Source organism: Schistocerca cancellata, chromosome 2 (genome assembly GCF_023864275.1).
Source record: "Schistocerca cancellata isolate TAMUIC-IGC-003103 chromosome 2, iqSchCanc2.1, whole genome shotgun sequence".
Lineage (NCBI taxonomy): Eukaryota > Metazoa > Arthropoda > Insecta > Orthoptera > Acrididae > Schistocerca > Schistocerca cancellata.
In genome coordinates this window covers 600,213,816-600,227,274 of record NC_064627.1, presented here as the reverse complement: position 1 = coordinate 600,227,274, position 13,459 = coordinate 600,213,816, and the positions used below count along the sequence as shown (strand labels likewise).

The 13,459-nt window shown below is 42.4% G+C and overlaps 1 protein-coding gene across 1 annotated transcript in view; it reads right to left on the bottom strand.

The window, feature by feature from the left end:
* The window catches only part of LOC126147195 (venom carboxylesterase-6-like), a 110,369-nt gene that overhangs the window by 94,317 nt on the left and 2,593 nt on the right, over positions 1-13,459 (bottom strand). The window contains exon 2 of the mRNA XM_049915675.1: positions 12,670-12,807. Within this exon, the coding sequence (XP_049771632.1) occupies positions 12,670-12,807 (138 nt within the window). The remainder of the gene's footprint in view (positions 1-12,669; positions 12,808-13,459) is intronic.

The window sequence follows — 13,459 nt, the reverse complement described above, 5'->3', positions numbered from 1 at the left end:
TGCTAGTGATACGAGGCCGTTGGGATCCAGCACGGCGTTCCGTATTACCCTCCTGAACCCACCAATTCCATATTCTGCTAACAGTCATTGGATCTCGACTAACTCGAGCAGCAATGTCGCGATACGATAAACCGCAATCGCGATAGGCTACAATGCGACCTTTATCAAAGTCGGAAACGTGATGGTACGCATTTCTCCTCCTTACACGAGGCATCACAACAACGTTTCACCAGGAAACACCGGTCAACTGCTGTTTGTGTATGAGAAATCGGTTGGGAACTTTCCTCATGTCAGCACGTTGTAGGTGTCGCCACCGGTGCCAAACTTGTGTGAATGCTCTGAAAAGCTAATCATTTGCATATCACAGTATCTTCTTCCTGTCGGTTAAATTTTGCCTCTGTAGCACGTCATCTTCGTGGTGTAGCAGTTTTAATAGCTAGTAGTGTATATATGCCAAGAAGGCATGCGGAGAAAGGAGCAAATGAAGTGTGCTCCTTCCTATTTGACTATATCAGAGAATATGTTCCTGGAGACGTCAGAGAAGTACTTTTTTTCGGTGGTTGCGTTGCGCAAAACAAGAATCACTTTATGATTCGAATGTGTGCGTATTTGCAGGACCTGACCGTTTTGATAAAGTGAGACAGTTTTGTTCCTTCTCGTGGACATTCGTATAACGTATGTGATAGGAAAATTTCCATTATGAAACTGGTAACCAGGAGAGCTGATAGTGTATGTGGTAAAAGAATATCAAAAAATGATGCCAATGTTGCCAAAAATCTTTAAGTTCACTATAAAGCTAATTGAAACTGAAGACATCAACAGTTTCTCTTTGTAGCAGCTTCTCGAACGAATCATAAAGCAGACATGCTCCAGAATGTTAGAAATTTAGGTTTGAGCCATGGTCCTATATACATTTTGAACGTAGTAAATTACAGTCAGATGTTGTGGATTCTGAATACATTCATCTCTTGGCCTCCCTCTACGATTTTTACACTCCACGCTGCCCTCCAATACTAAATTGGTGATCCCTTGATGTCCTACCAACCGATCCCTTCTTCTACTCAAGTTGTGCTACAAATTTCTCTACTCTCCAATTCTATTCACTACCTTCTCATTAGTTATGTGAACTAACCATCTGGTCTTCAGCATTCTCCTGTAGCAACACATTTCTAAAGATTCTTTCTCGTCTTGTCCAAACTATTTATCGTCCACGTTTCACTTCCGTACATGGTTACACTCCATACAAATAGTTTCAGAAACGACTTCCTGACTCCTAAATCTATACTCAATGTTAATAAATTTCTCTCCTTCAGAAACTCTTTCCTTGCCATTGCCAGTCTGCATTTTATATCCTCTCTACTTCGACCATCATCAGTTATCTTGCTCCCCAAATAGCGAAACTCATTTACAACTTTAAGTGTCTGATTTCCTAATCTATTTCCCTCAGCATCATCCGATTTAATTCGACTACATTCCATTATCCTCGATTTTGATTTTGTTGATGTTCATCTTATATCCTCCTTTCAAGACACTGTCCATTCCGTTCAACTGATGTTCCAGGTCCTTTACTGTCTCTGACAGAATTACAATGTCATCGGCGAACCTCAAAGTTTTTATTTCTTCTCCATGGATTTTAATTCCTACACCGAATTTTTCTTTTGTTTCCTTTCCCTAATGTTTTCCCTGAAACTCTCTGCAACCTCTACTTCTGTCAGTTTATCCAGGTCCCATCTCCTTAAATTCCCACCTTTTTGGAGTTTCTTCAGTTTTAATCTACAGGTCATAACCTATAGATTGTGGTCAGAGTCCACATCTACCCTTGTAAATGTCTTACATTTTAAAACCTGGTACATAAATCTCTGTCTTGCCATTATATAATCTGTCTGAAACCTTCCTGTATCACCAGGCCTCTTTCATGTGTACAACCTTCTTTCATGATTCCTGAACCAAGTGTTAGCAATGGTAAGTTATGCTCTAAGTAAAATTCTACCAGGTGGCTTCCTCTATCATTCCTTACCCCATTCCATATTCACCTACTAAGTTTCCTTCTCTTCCTCTCCCTGCTATCGAATTCCAGTCACCCATGACTATTAAATTTTCATCTCTCTCTACTATCTGAATAATTTCTTTTATCTCATCATACATTCCATTAATCTGTTCGTCATCTGCGGAGCTAGTTGGCATAAAAACTTGTACTACTGTGGTAGGCGTGGGCTTCGTGTCTATCTTGGCCTCAGTAATGCGTTCGCTATGCTGTTTGTAGTAGCTTACCCGCACTCCTATTGCATTATTCATTATTAAACCTACTCCTGCATTACCCCTATTTGATCTTGTGTTTATAACCTTGTATTCACCTGACCAGAAGTCTTGTTCCTCCTGCCACCGAACTTCACGAATTCCCACTATATCTAACTTTAACCTATCCATTTCCCTTTTCAAATTTTCTAACCTACCTACGCGATTAAGGGATCTGACATTCCACGCGCCGATCCGCAGAACGCCAGTTTTCTTTCTCCTGAGAACGACGTCCTCCTGAGTAGTCCCCGCTCGGAGATCCAAATGAGGGACTATTTTACCTCTGAAATATTTTACCCAAGAGGACGTCATCATCATTTAACCATACAGTAAAGCTGCATGCCCTCGGGAAAAATTACGGCTGTAGTTTCCCCTTGCTTTCAGCCGTTCGCAGTACCAGCACAGCAAGGCCGTTTTGGTTAGTGTTACTAGGCCAGATCAGTCAATCATTCAGACTGTTGCCCCTGCAACTACTGAAAAGGTTGGTGCCCCTCTTCAGGAAGCACACGTTTGTCTGACCTGTCAACATATACCCCTCCGTTGTGGTTGCACCTACGGTACGGCTAATCTATATAGCTGAGGCACTCAAGCCTCCCCACCATCGGCAAGGTCCATGGATCATGGGGGGGGGGGGGGGGGATAAAAGGATTACAGGAGCACAAATTCAATCTTTTATTTCCGAAAATGTCTATTGTTTTTAATTTTTAAAAGGCTTACACTGGAACAGTAACTGTTAACAGGAAGAAAACCAGGACATTTTACGTTTACTCGAATATATTCCGCTTGAATATAGTGTAAGTATATCTAAGATGATTTGTGAAATGACCTGTAAGTAACGCTGCTGCTGCTGTTGATGATGATGATGATGATGAATGAAACCATTTTGTATGTACTTTGATTAGAGTTAGAGCGAAAATGTGCGAGTAAAAAAGTAACAATTTAAAACATTACTAAAAACAAAACTGGACCATCTGTAATAATTACGTCCTCAAGAAAAGGACCTTATTCCAATATATTTGACTAACTTTTTTTTCAAAAAGATTGCAGCGCTTAACAACTACAGTATCGACAAAATATCAGTTTCATCCCCTTCTTTAAAAATTGGAAAACCCCTCCATTACATTCCATATACTCTCTCGAAGAATATTTTCCTTCGTCCCGGAAAACTTATGATTCTGGAGTAAGATCCTTCCAAAAATGACTGTATCATTTATATTGGTAATACGATGGTAAATTTTCCTTTTATGTTTCCGGTAGTATCATCCCTATGTCAACCTGCCTCAGTCAATATTTCATAAAAATTATTTACTTGCATAAAATACTGGCATTCTTTGAGGTACTCTCTTTTTTATTTATTTTTTCCTTATGAATCACTGAAAGATATAATTATTTGGCCTTCAGCTTCAGCTAACACTATAACCAAACCTAAATGTTGTAGGGATCATGTCGTCGTTTTGATGTATAGCTCGCCTCACTCTTGAACAATGTCACGAGTCACAGAATAACGGGAGCTCCCTCAGGTGAGCGAGTCTGAGACCTAATCTAATCTAACCTAACCTAACCTAAACTAACCTATGAGACGCGATGGGAGCCACACATCATGAAGCTTCATTTCTCTGAAAAACAGAGAAAGAACCATGAACGGAAATTAAGGAGTGATTGAGGAATGATGTGAAAGAAATCACTTGTATTAAACCTTTGATGAAGTGATTAATTAAGAATGCATACAAATTGATGACAATTGAAAGATCATAATTCGACTAGCCGTATCAGTATGCACTGGAGAACCATCTTAAGGGTTTCTGTACAGATATAATGTCACTTTCAACTACTTAAGACTCTGACGAAGATGGTGGACAGTTCACTACAGAAACCTTGTCTTACTCTGGCACTCCAGGGCATGCACGGAATTACTGTCACGCTAAGTGACCTTGTGGCAGACTTCCGCGAAAAAGAATTGGTATGACGTCACCTAACGAAAACACCTTCACGATTGCTCAGTCTGTCCTTCTTGTATCTACCAACCTTAGGAAGCAGACTCACGTCCGTTGCAACTAAAAAAAATAAAACAATAAAAAATGTTTGTCATCTCCTGCTATTCGGTCATTGTGTTACCATAGGGAAACTGTGGAAGAGAGGACTGCGCACGTCACTCCTCCAAAACAGAGAAAATCAAAGAACAAATCTCACTTGATTCTTCCTCTTTTGCCTCTTTTTGCGCATTTCATTTCAATCCCTGTTAGCCCAGACCCGGACCACGTACGCTCTGCGGATGTTACTTCATATAGCACAGTTTGGACACCAGCCCTAACTGTTCTGAAATGTTAAGAGTATCTCGAGGCGATCGTAGGAATTAAATTGGCGTGGTTTCTGGTCCACCACTCTGGTGCTCCGCTGGGCACTGCTCCAGAAATCGCATACCAGGTTTTGGCCACTACGTACCTACGGAACGTAACACTTTATAGTAACATCAGTCTTCTGACCGGTTGGATGCGGCCCACCACGAATTCCTCTCCTGCGCCGACCTCTTCATCTCAGAGTAGCACTTGCAACCTACAACCTCAATTATTTGCTGGATATATTCAAATGTCTGCCTTCTTCTGCAGTTTTCGCCCTCTACAGTTCCCCGTTGTACCACGGAAGTCAGACGTTCTATTATCCTCTCCCTTCTCCATGTCAGTATTTTCCACATATGCTTTCCTCTCCTGTTCTGCGCAGAACCTTCTGATTCCATACCTTATCAGTCAACATAATTTTCAACATTCATCTGTGGCACCACATCTCAAATGCTTCGTTCCTCTTCCGGTTTTCACACAGTTCACCACGTTCCACTACTACACAACGCTGTGTTCCAGTGGTACATTCACAGAAATTTCTTCCTCGAATTAAGGCCAATATTTGATACTCGTAGACTTCTCTTGGCCGAGTACGCCCTTTTCGCCAGTGCTAATAGGCTTTTGATCTCCTGTTTGCTCCGTCCGTCATTGATTATTTCACTGCCTAGGTTGTAGAATTCCTTAACGTCATTAATCCTGCTGTTAAGTTTCTCATTGTTCTCATTTCTGCTTCTTTTCATTACTTTCGTCTTTTTTCAATTTACTCTCAGTCCATATTCTGTACTCGTTAGACTGTTCATTACATTCAGGAGACCATGTAATTCTTCTTCACTTTCACTCAGGATAGCAATGTCATCAACGAATCGGATCATTGATACACTTTCACCTTGAATTTTAATTACACTCCTGTAACTTTCCTTTATTTCCATGATTGCTTCTGCGATGTACAGATTGAACAGGAGGGGCGAAAAACTGCTTCCCTGTCTTACACCCTTTTAACCCAAGCACTTCGTTCGTGGTCGTCCATTGTTATTATTCTCTCTTGGCTCTTGTAGATATTGTATATTATCCGTCTCTCCCTTGAGAATTTCGAACATCTTGCACCATTTTACAATGTCGAACGGTTTTTCCAAAACGACAAACCCTATGAATGTGTTGATTTTTGTTTAGTCTTGCTTCCATTATCAACCGCAGAATTGCCTCTCTGGTACCTCTATCTTTCCTAAAGCCAAACAGATTGTCATCTAACACATCCTCAGTTTTCTTTTCCATTCTTCTGTGTATCATACTTGTAAGCAACTTGTATGCATGAGCTGTTAAGCTGATTGTGCAATAATTCTCGCACTTCTCAGGTCTTGCAGTCTTCGGAAATATGTGGATGATATTTTTTCTAAAGTCAAATAGTACGTCGACAGACTCATACAGTCTATTCACCATCGTAAATAGTCGTTTTGCTGCCACTTCTCCCAATGATTTTAGAAATTCTGGTGGAATGTTATCTATTTCTTGTGCCTCATGCCTCATTTGATTTTACGTCCTACAAAACTCTCTTGAATTCTAATTCTAATACTGGATCCCCTATCTCTTCTAAATCGACTCCTGTTTCTTGTTCTCACACATCAGACAAATCTCCCCCTCCCCCCCCCTCCCGCCCCCCATAGAGACTTCAATGTATTCGTTACACCTAACTGTTCTGTCCTCTGCGTTTAACAGTGGAATTCCCGTTGCACTCTTAATGTTACCACTTTCGCTTTTAATTTCACCCAAAATTGTTTTGACTATCCTATATGTTATCTCAGTCCTTCCAACAATCATTTCTTTTTCGATTCCTTCACATTTTTCATGCAACCACTTCACATTGTCTTCCCTTCACTTCCTAGTTCTTTCATTCCTCAGCGACTTGTATTTCGGTATTCCTGAATTTCCCTGAGCATTTTTATACTATCTTCTTTCATCAATCAACAGAAGTATTTTGTCTCTTGCCCATGGTTTACATCTACATCTACATCTACATTTATACTCCGCAAGCCACCCAACGGTGTGTGGCGGAGGGCACTTTACGTGCCACTGTCATTACCTCCCTTTCTTGTTCCAGTCGCGTATGGTTCGCGGGAAGAACGACTGTCTGAAAGCCTCCGTGCGCGCTCTAATCTCTCTAATTTTACATTCGTGATCTCCTCGGGAGGTATAAGTAGGGGGAAGCAATATATTCGATACCTCATCCAGAAACGCACTCTCTCGAAACCTGGCGAGCAAACTACACCGCGATGCAGAGCGCCTCTCTTGCAGAGTCTGCCACTTGAGTTTGTTAAACATCTCCGTAACGCTATCACGGTTACCAAATAACCCTGTGACGAAACGCGCCGCTCTTCTTTGGATCTTCTCTATCTCCTCCGCCAACCCGATCTGGTACGGATCCCACACTGATGAGCAATACTCAAGTATAAGTCGAACGAGTGTTTTGTAAGCCACCTCCTTTGTTGATGGACTACATTTTCTAAGGACTCTCCCAATGAATCTCAACCTGGTACCCGCCTTACCAACAATTAATTTTATATGATCATTCCACTGCAAATCGTTCCGCACGCATACTCCCAGATATTTTACAGAAGTAACTGCTACCAGTGTTTGTTCCGCTATCATATAATCATACAATAAAGGATCCTTCTTTCTATGTATTCGCAATACATTACATTTGTCTATGTTAAGGGTCAGTTGCCACTCCCTGCACCAAGTGCCTATCCGCTGCAGATCTTCCTGCATTTCGCTACAATTTTCTAATGCTGCAACTTCTCTGTATACTACAGCATCATCCGCGAAAAGCCGCATGGAACTTCCGACACTATCTACTAGGTCATTTATATATATTGTGAAAAGCAATGGTCCCATAACAGTCCCCTGTGGCACGCCAGAGGTTACTTTAACGTCTGTAGACGTCTCTCCATTGATAACAACATGCTGTGTTCTGTTTGCTAAAAACTCTTCAATCCAGCCACACAGCTGGTCTGATATTCCGTAGGCTCTTATTTTGTTTATCAGGCGACAGTGAGGAACTGTATCGAACGCCTTCCGGAAGTCAAGAAAAATAGCATCTACCTGGGAGCCTGTATCTAATATTTTCTGGGTCTCATGAACAAATAAAGCGAGTTGGGTCTCACACGATCGCTGTTTCCGGAATCCATGTTGATTCCTACATAGTAGATTCTGGGTTTCCAAAAACGACATGATACTGGAGCAAAAAACATGTTCTAAAATTCTACAACAGATCGACGTCAGAGATATAGGTCTATAGTTTTGCGCATCTGCTCGACGACCCTTCTTGAAGACTGGAACTACCTGTGCTCTTTTCCAATCATTTGGAACCTTCCGTTCCTCTAGAGACTTGCGGTACACAGCTGTTAGAAGGGGGGCAAGTTCTTTCGCGTACTCTGTGTAGAATCGAATTGGTATCCCGTCAGGTCCAGTGGACTTTCCTCTGTTGAGTGATTCCAGTTGCTTTTCTATTCCTTGGACACTTATTTCGATGTCAGCCATTTTTTCGTTTGTGCGAGGATTTAGAGGAGGAACTGCAGTGCGGTCCTCCTCTGTGAAACAGCTTTGGAAAAAAGTGTTTAGTGTTTCAGCTTTACGCGTGTCATCCTCTGTTTCAATGCCTTCATCATCCCGGAGTGTCTGGATATGCTGTTTGGATCCACTTACTGATTTAACGTAAGACCAGAACTTCCTAGGATTTTCTGTCAAGTCGGTACATAGAATTTTACTTTCGAATTCACTGAACGCTTCACGCATAGCCCTCCTTACGCTAACTTTGACATCGTTTAGCTTCTGTTTGTCTGAGAGGTTTTGGCTGCGTTTAAACTTGGAGTGAAGCTCTCTTTGCTTTCGCAGTAGTTTCCTAACTTTGTTGTTGTACCACGGTGGGTTTTTCCCTTCCCTCACAGTTTTACTCGGCACGTACCTGTCTAAAACGCATTTTACGATTGCCTTGAACTTTTTCTATAAACACTCAACATTGTCAGTGTCGGAACAGAAATTTTCGTTTTGATCTGTTAGGTAGTCTGAAATCTGCCTTCTATTACTCTTGCTAAACAGATAAACCTTCCTCCCTTTTTTTTATATTCCTATTAACTTCCATATTCAGGGATGCTGCAACGGCCTTATGATCACTGATTCCCTGTTCTGCACATACAGACTCGAAAAGTTCGGGTCTGTTTGTTATCAGTAGGTCCAAGATGTTATCTCCACGAGTCGGTTCTCTGTTTAATTGCTCGAGGTAATTTTCGGATAGTGCACTCAGTATAATGTCACTCGATGCTCTGTCCCTACCACCCGTCCTAAACATCTGAGTGTCCCCTTCTACATCTGGTAAATTGAAATCTCCACCTAAGACTATAACATGCTGAGAACATTTATATGAAATGTATTCCAAATTTTCTCTCAGTTGTTCTGCCACTAATGCTGCTGAGTCGGGAGGTCGGTAAAAGGAGCCAATTATTAACCTAGCTCGGTTGTTGAGTGTAACCTCCACCCATAATAATTCACAGGAACTATCCACTTCTACTTCACTACAGGATAAACTACTACTAACAGCGACGAACACTCCACCACCGGTTGCATGCAACCTATCCTTTCTAAACACCGTCTGTGCCTTTGTAAAAATTTCAGCAGAATTTATCTCTGGCTTCAGCCAGCTTTCTGTACGTATAACGATTTCAGCTTCGGTGCTTTCTATCAGCGCTTGAAGTTCCGGTACTTTACCAACGCAGCTTCGACAGTTTACAATTACAATACCGATTGCTGCTTGGTCCCCGCATGTCCTGACTTTGCCCCGCATCCGTTGAGGCTGTTGCCCTTTCTGTACTTGCCCAAGGCCATCTAACCTAAAAAACCGCCCAGCCCACGCCACACAACCCCTGCTACCCGTGTAGCCGCTTGTTGCGTGTAGTGGACTCCTGACCTATCCAGCGGAACCCGAAACCCCACCACCCTATGGCGCAGGTCGAGGAATCTGCAACCCACACGGTCGCAGAACCGTCTCAGCCTCTGATTCAGACCCTCCACTCGGCTCTGTACCAAAGGTCCGCAGTCAGTCCTGTCGACGATGCTGCAGATGGTGAGCTCTGCTTTCATCCCGCTAGCGAGACTGGCAGTCTTCACCAAATCAGATAGCCGCCGGAAGCCAGAGAGGATTTCCTCCGATCCATAGCGACACACATCATTGGTGCCGACATGAGCGACCACCTGCAGATGGGTGCACCCTGTACCCTTCATGGCATCCGGAAGGACCCTTTCCACATCTGGAATGACTCCCCCCAGTATGCACACGGAGTGCACATTGGTTTTCTTCCCCTCTCTTGCTGCCATATCCCTAAGGGGCCCCATTACGCGCCTGACATTGGAGCTCCCAACTACCAGTAAGCCCACCCTCTGCGACTGCCCGGATCTTGCAGACTGAGGGGCAACCTCTGGAACAGGACAAGCAGCCATGTCAGGCCGAAGATCAGTATCAGCCTGAGACAGAGCCTGAAACTGGTTCGTCAGACAAACTGAAGAGGCCTTCCGTTCAGCCCTCCGGAATGTCTTTCGCTCCCTGCCACACCTTGAGACGACCTCCCACTCTACCACAGGTGAGGGATCAGCCTCAATGCGGGCAGTATCCTGGGCAACCACAGTCGTAGTCCGATCGGGGGATGCGTGGGACGAGCTGGCCGTCCCCGACAAACCCCCTTCCGGACCCCCACAGTGATGCCCATTGGCAACAGCCTCAAGCTGTGTGACCGAAGCCAACACTGCCTGAAGCTGGGAGCGAAGGGATGCCAACTCAGCCTGCATCCGAACACAGCAGTTGCAGTCCCTATCCATGCTAAAAACTGTTGTGCAAAGAACGTCTGAACTAATCTACAGAGAGCGCAAACTAATCGACACAAAATTTAAACGGTTATTAAAATACAAGATTGCCTAGTATATGCAGTAATGCTGCTACTTGCGCACTGCTGACACACTGCTCGGCGGCGGAAGGAGACTACGCGATTTTACACTATTCAGGTACTAAAACGCGATGCTACAACTCTCAAATACTATAATACGCCAGAAATTTATGAATTAAACAATGCAAGTACCAAAAACACGCAAAGAAATTAAGAATTAAACTATGTAACAAATGAGTGAGCTAGGAGTATACGACTTGCTGCTGCAGCTGCTTATCCAGTTTCTTCGTAGTTACCTTCTTTGTACCTATGTTTTTCTTTCAAACTTCTGTGATTGCCCGTTTTAGAGATATCCTTAACTCTTCAACTGTACTGCCTACTGAGCTATTATTTATTGCTGCATCTATAGCCTTAGAGAACTTCAAGCGTACCTCGTCATTCCTTAGTAAGTCCTTATCCCACTTCTTTGCGTATTGATTGTTCCTGACTAATCTCTTATACTTCATCCTTCTCTTCATTACTACTGCATTTTGATCTGAGTCTATATCTGCTCCTGGACACACCTTACTATCTAGAATCTGATTTCGGAATCTCTGTCTGACCATAGTGTAATATAACCGAAATCTTCTCGTATTACCCGGCCTTTTGAAAGTATATTTCCTCCTCTTGTGATTCTTGAACAGAGTATTCCCTCTTACTAGCTGAAGTTTACTACAGAACTCAATTAGTCTTCCTTTTCTCTCATTCCTTGTCCGAAACCCATATTCACCAGTAACCTTTGTTTCTGCTTGTTCCCCCACTATTGCATTCCAGTCCCCCATTACTATCAAATTTTCATCTCCCTTTACTTACCGTATCACCCTTTCAATATCCTCATATACTTTCTCTATTTCTTCATCTTCAGCTTGTTGTCGGTGTTGCTTTGCTCTCGATCCTGATAAGAACAACCCTATCAGTGAATTGTTCGCAGTAACACACTCTCTGCCCTACCTTCCTATTCATAAGGAATCCTACTCCCGTTATACCATTTTGTGCTGCTGTTGGTGTTATCGTACACTTATCTGAGAAATCCTTGTCTTCTTTCCATTTCGCTTCACTGGCTCCTATTATATCTAGCTTGAGCCTTTGCATTTCCCTTGTCAGATTTTCTAGCTTCCCTACCACGTTCAAATTTCTGACATTCCACGCACCGACTCGTAGTACGTTGTCCTTTCGATGGTTATTGAATCTTTTTCTCATGGTCACCTCCCCCTTGGCAGTCCCCTCCTGGAGATCTGAATGGGGGACTGTACGGGAATCTTTTGCCAATGGAGAGATCATAATGACATTTTTTCAATTACAGGTCACATGTCCTGTGGATACACGTTGTGTGTCTTTCATGCAGTGATTTCCATTGCCTTATGCATTCTTATGACGTTGATCATTGCTGATTCATCCGACTTTAGGAGGAGTTCCGCACCCCAAGGACAAGAGAATGCCCTGAAATTCTATTCGCTTCTTCGTCCTCTTTGACAAGGCCACTGGTTGAATGAAGGTGACTTCTTATGCCGGAAGTCTTCGACCACCGTTGCTGAAGATTTTTATTCAAAATTTAAGTGCTGACGCATTTCGAACCAGAGACCGAGGATGTTTTGATTACTAATCAAAGACGCTATCCCCCAGACCACGTGTGATTGACGAACATTTGTTTGAAACATACTGAAATTTTTATGCTACATCCCGACTACAAAATGAGGCGCAATAGTGGAAGATAAATATGGTACTCGCGAATGTATTGGTTTTTGTCGATTTACGTGCTTGTATTTATGGTGGCTTCTGAAACTTGCCCATAGACCGTTTAATAAACTTTTAACACTAGGTAGATTGCAGATATTATGTTCCTGTTGGTAAACAATATTTTAGTTATTATTCATTGTGTTTCAAAGATACTGTAATTAGTTGTCCAGGTCGCACCGAAATAGTGAAAAAATTTGTGACTTCAGCTCACTGTGTTGAAACTGAGAAGTATTTACAGCAGGGTAACAGGGCTGCCGCACTTTCTTTTTCTTCCTTCTGTCCCGCTTCCTTTTTTCGGTAGTTAATTAGACAGGGCAATTAAAATAATTACTTGCCTGGAATCGAAGATCACCAACAGGTGCTTCCGCATAAGGTATTCCTTCAAACCTGTATATCGTTTTGCCTGTATATGTTTGCGAAATCAGACCCCTCACAGTGCCTTCTTCTGTGTCTACTGTCACATATTCCTGACCCTGTAAGGAACAGAAAGAAAAGTAACATTATATTTACTATAAATGTGCGTAGGACGAAAACAATAACAGGCACACTTAAGGATCAGGACACTTGGATCAGAAGTGGGTGTCATAACCACACGTGGAAAGGCCGACTGACCCTGAATAATTAAACACTGAGTTTTCTCTGGAAGCAGCAATTCCACGCCCACAGTTCATTGCTTTTGGTAACAGAAGTCATTTTGTCATGAGAAATGCCACAAAAGGGCATCAGTTGCAAGTAGCTAAAAATGATCATTTGTGACAATTTGTAACTGAGACTCTTAAAATAAGTATTTTTTGCTGCTTTTATTTTATTATACTATATTTAAAACTATTCGGCTTATTTCAGAGTCGCAACCCTTATCAATCGTCTATTCGTGTAATCAGCAATAAAGACCGGGTGCTTGGTAATGGACCTGCGAGTCTGAAACCAGCAGCAAAGAATTAAATATCAACATGTAAAATAAAAATATGGAGTTCAGCTGTGCAACTTCTACTGCATCAGTTACGGACCCGCAAATCAATTTCCCCATCGAAAATAACGCAGGAAATAATGGTAACATTGAAAAGACAGAAAATCAACAAAGAAGCATTAATCAGAAATAATGTTAAAATGGATAGTCGGGAGAAT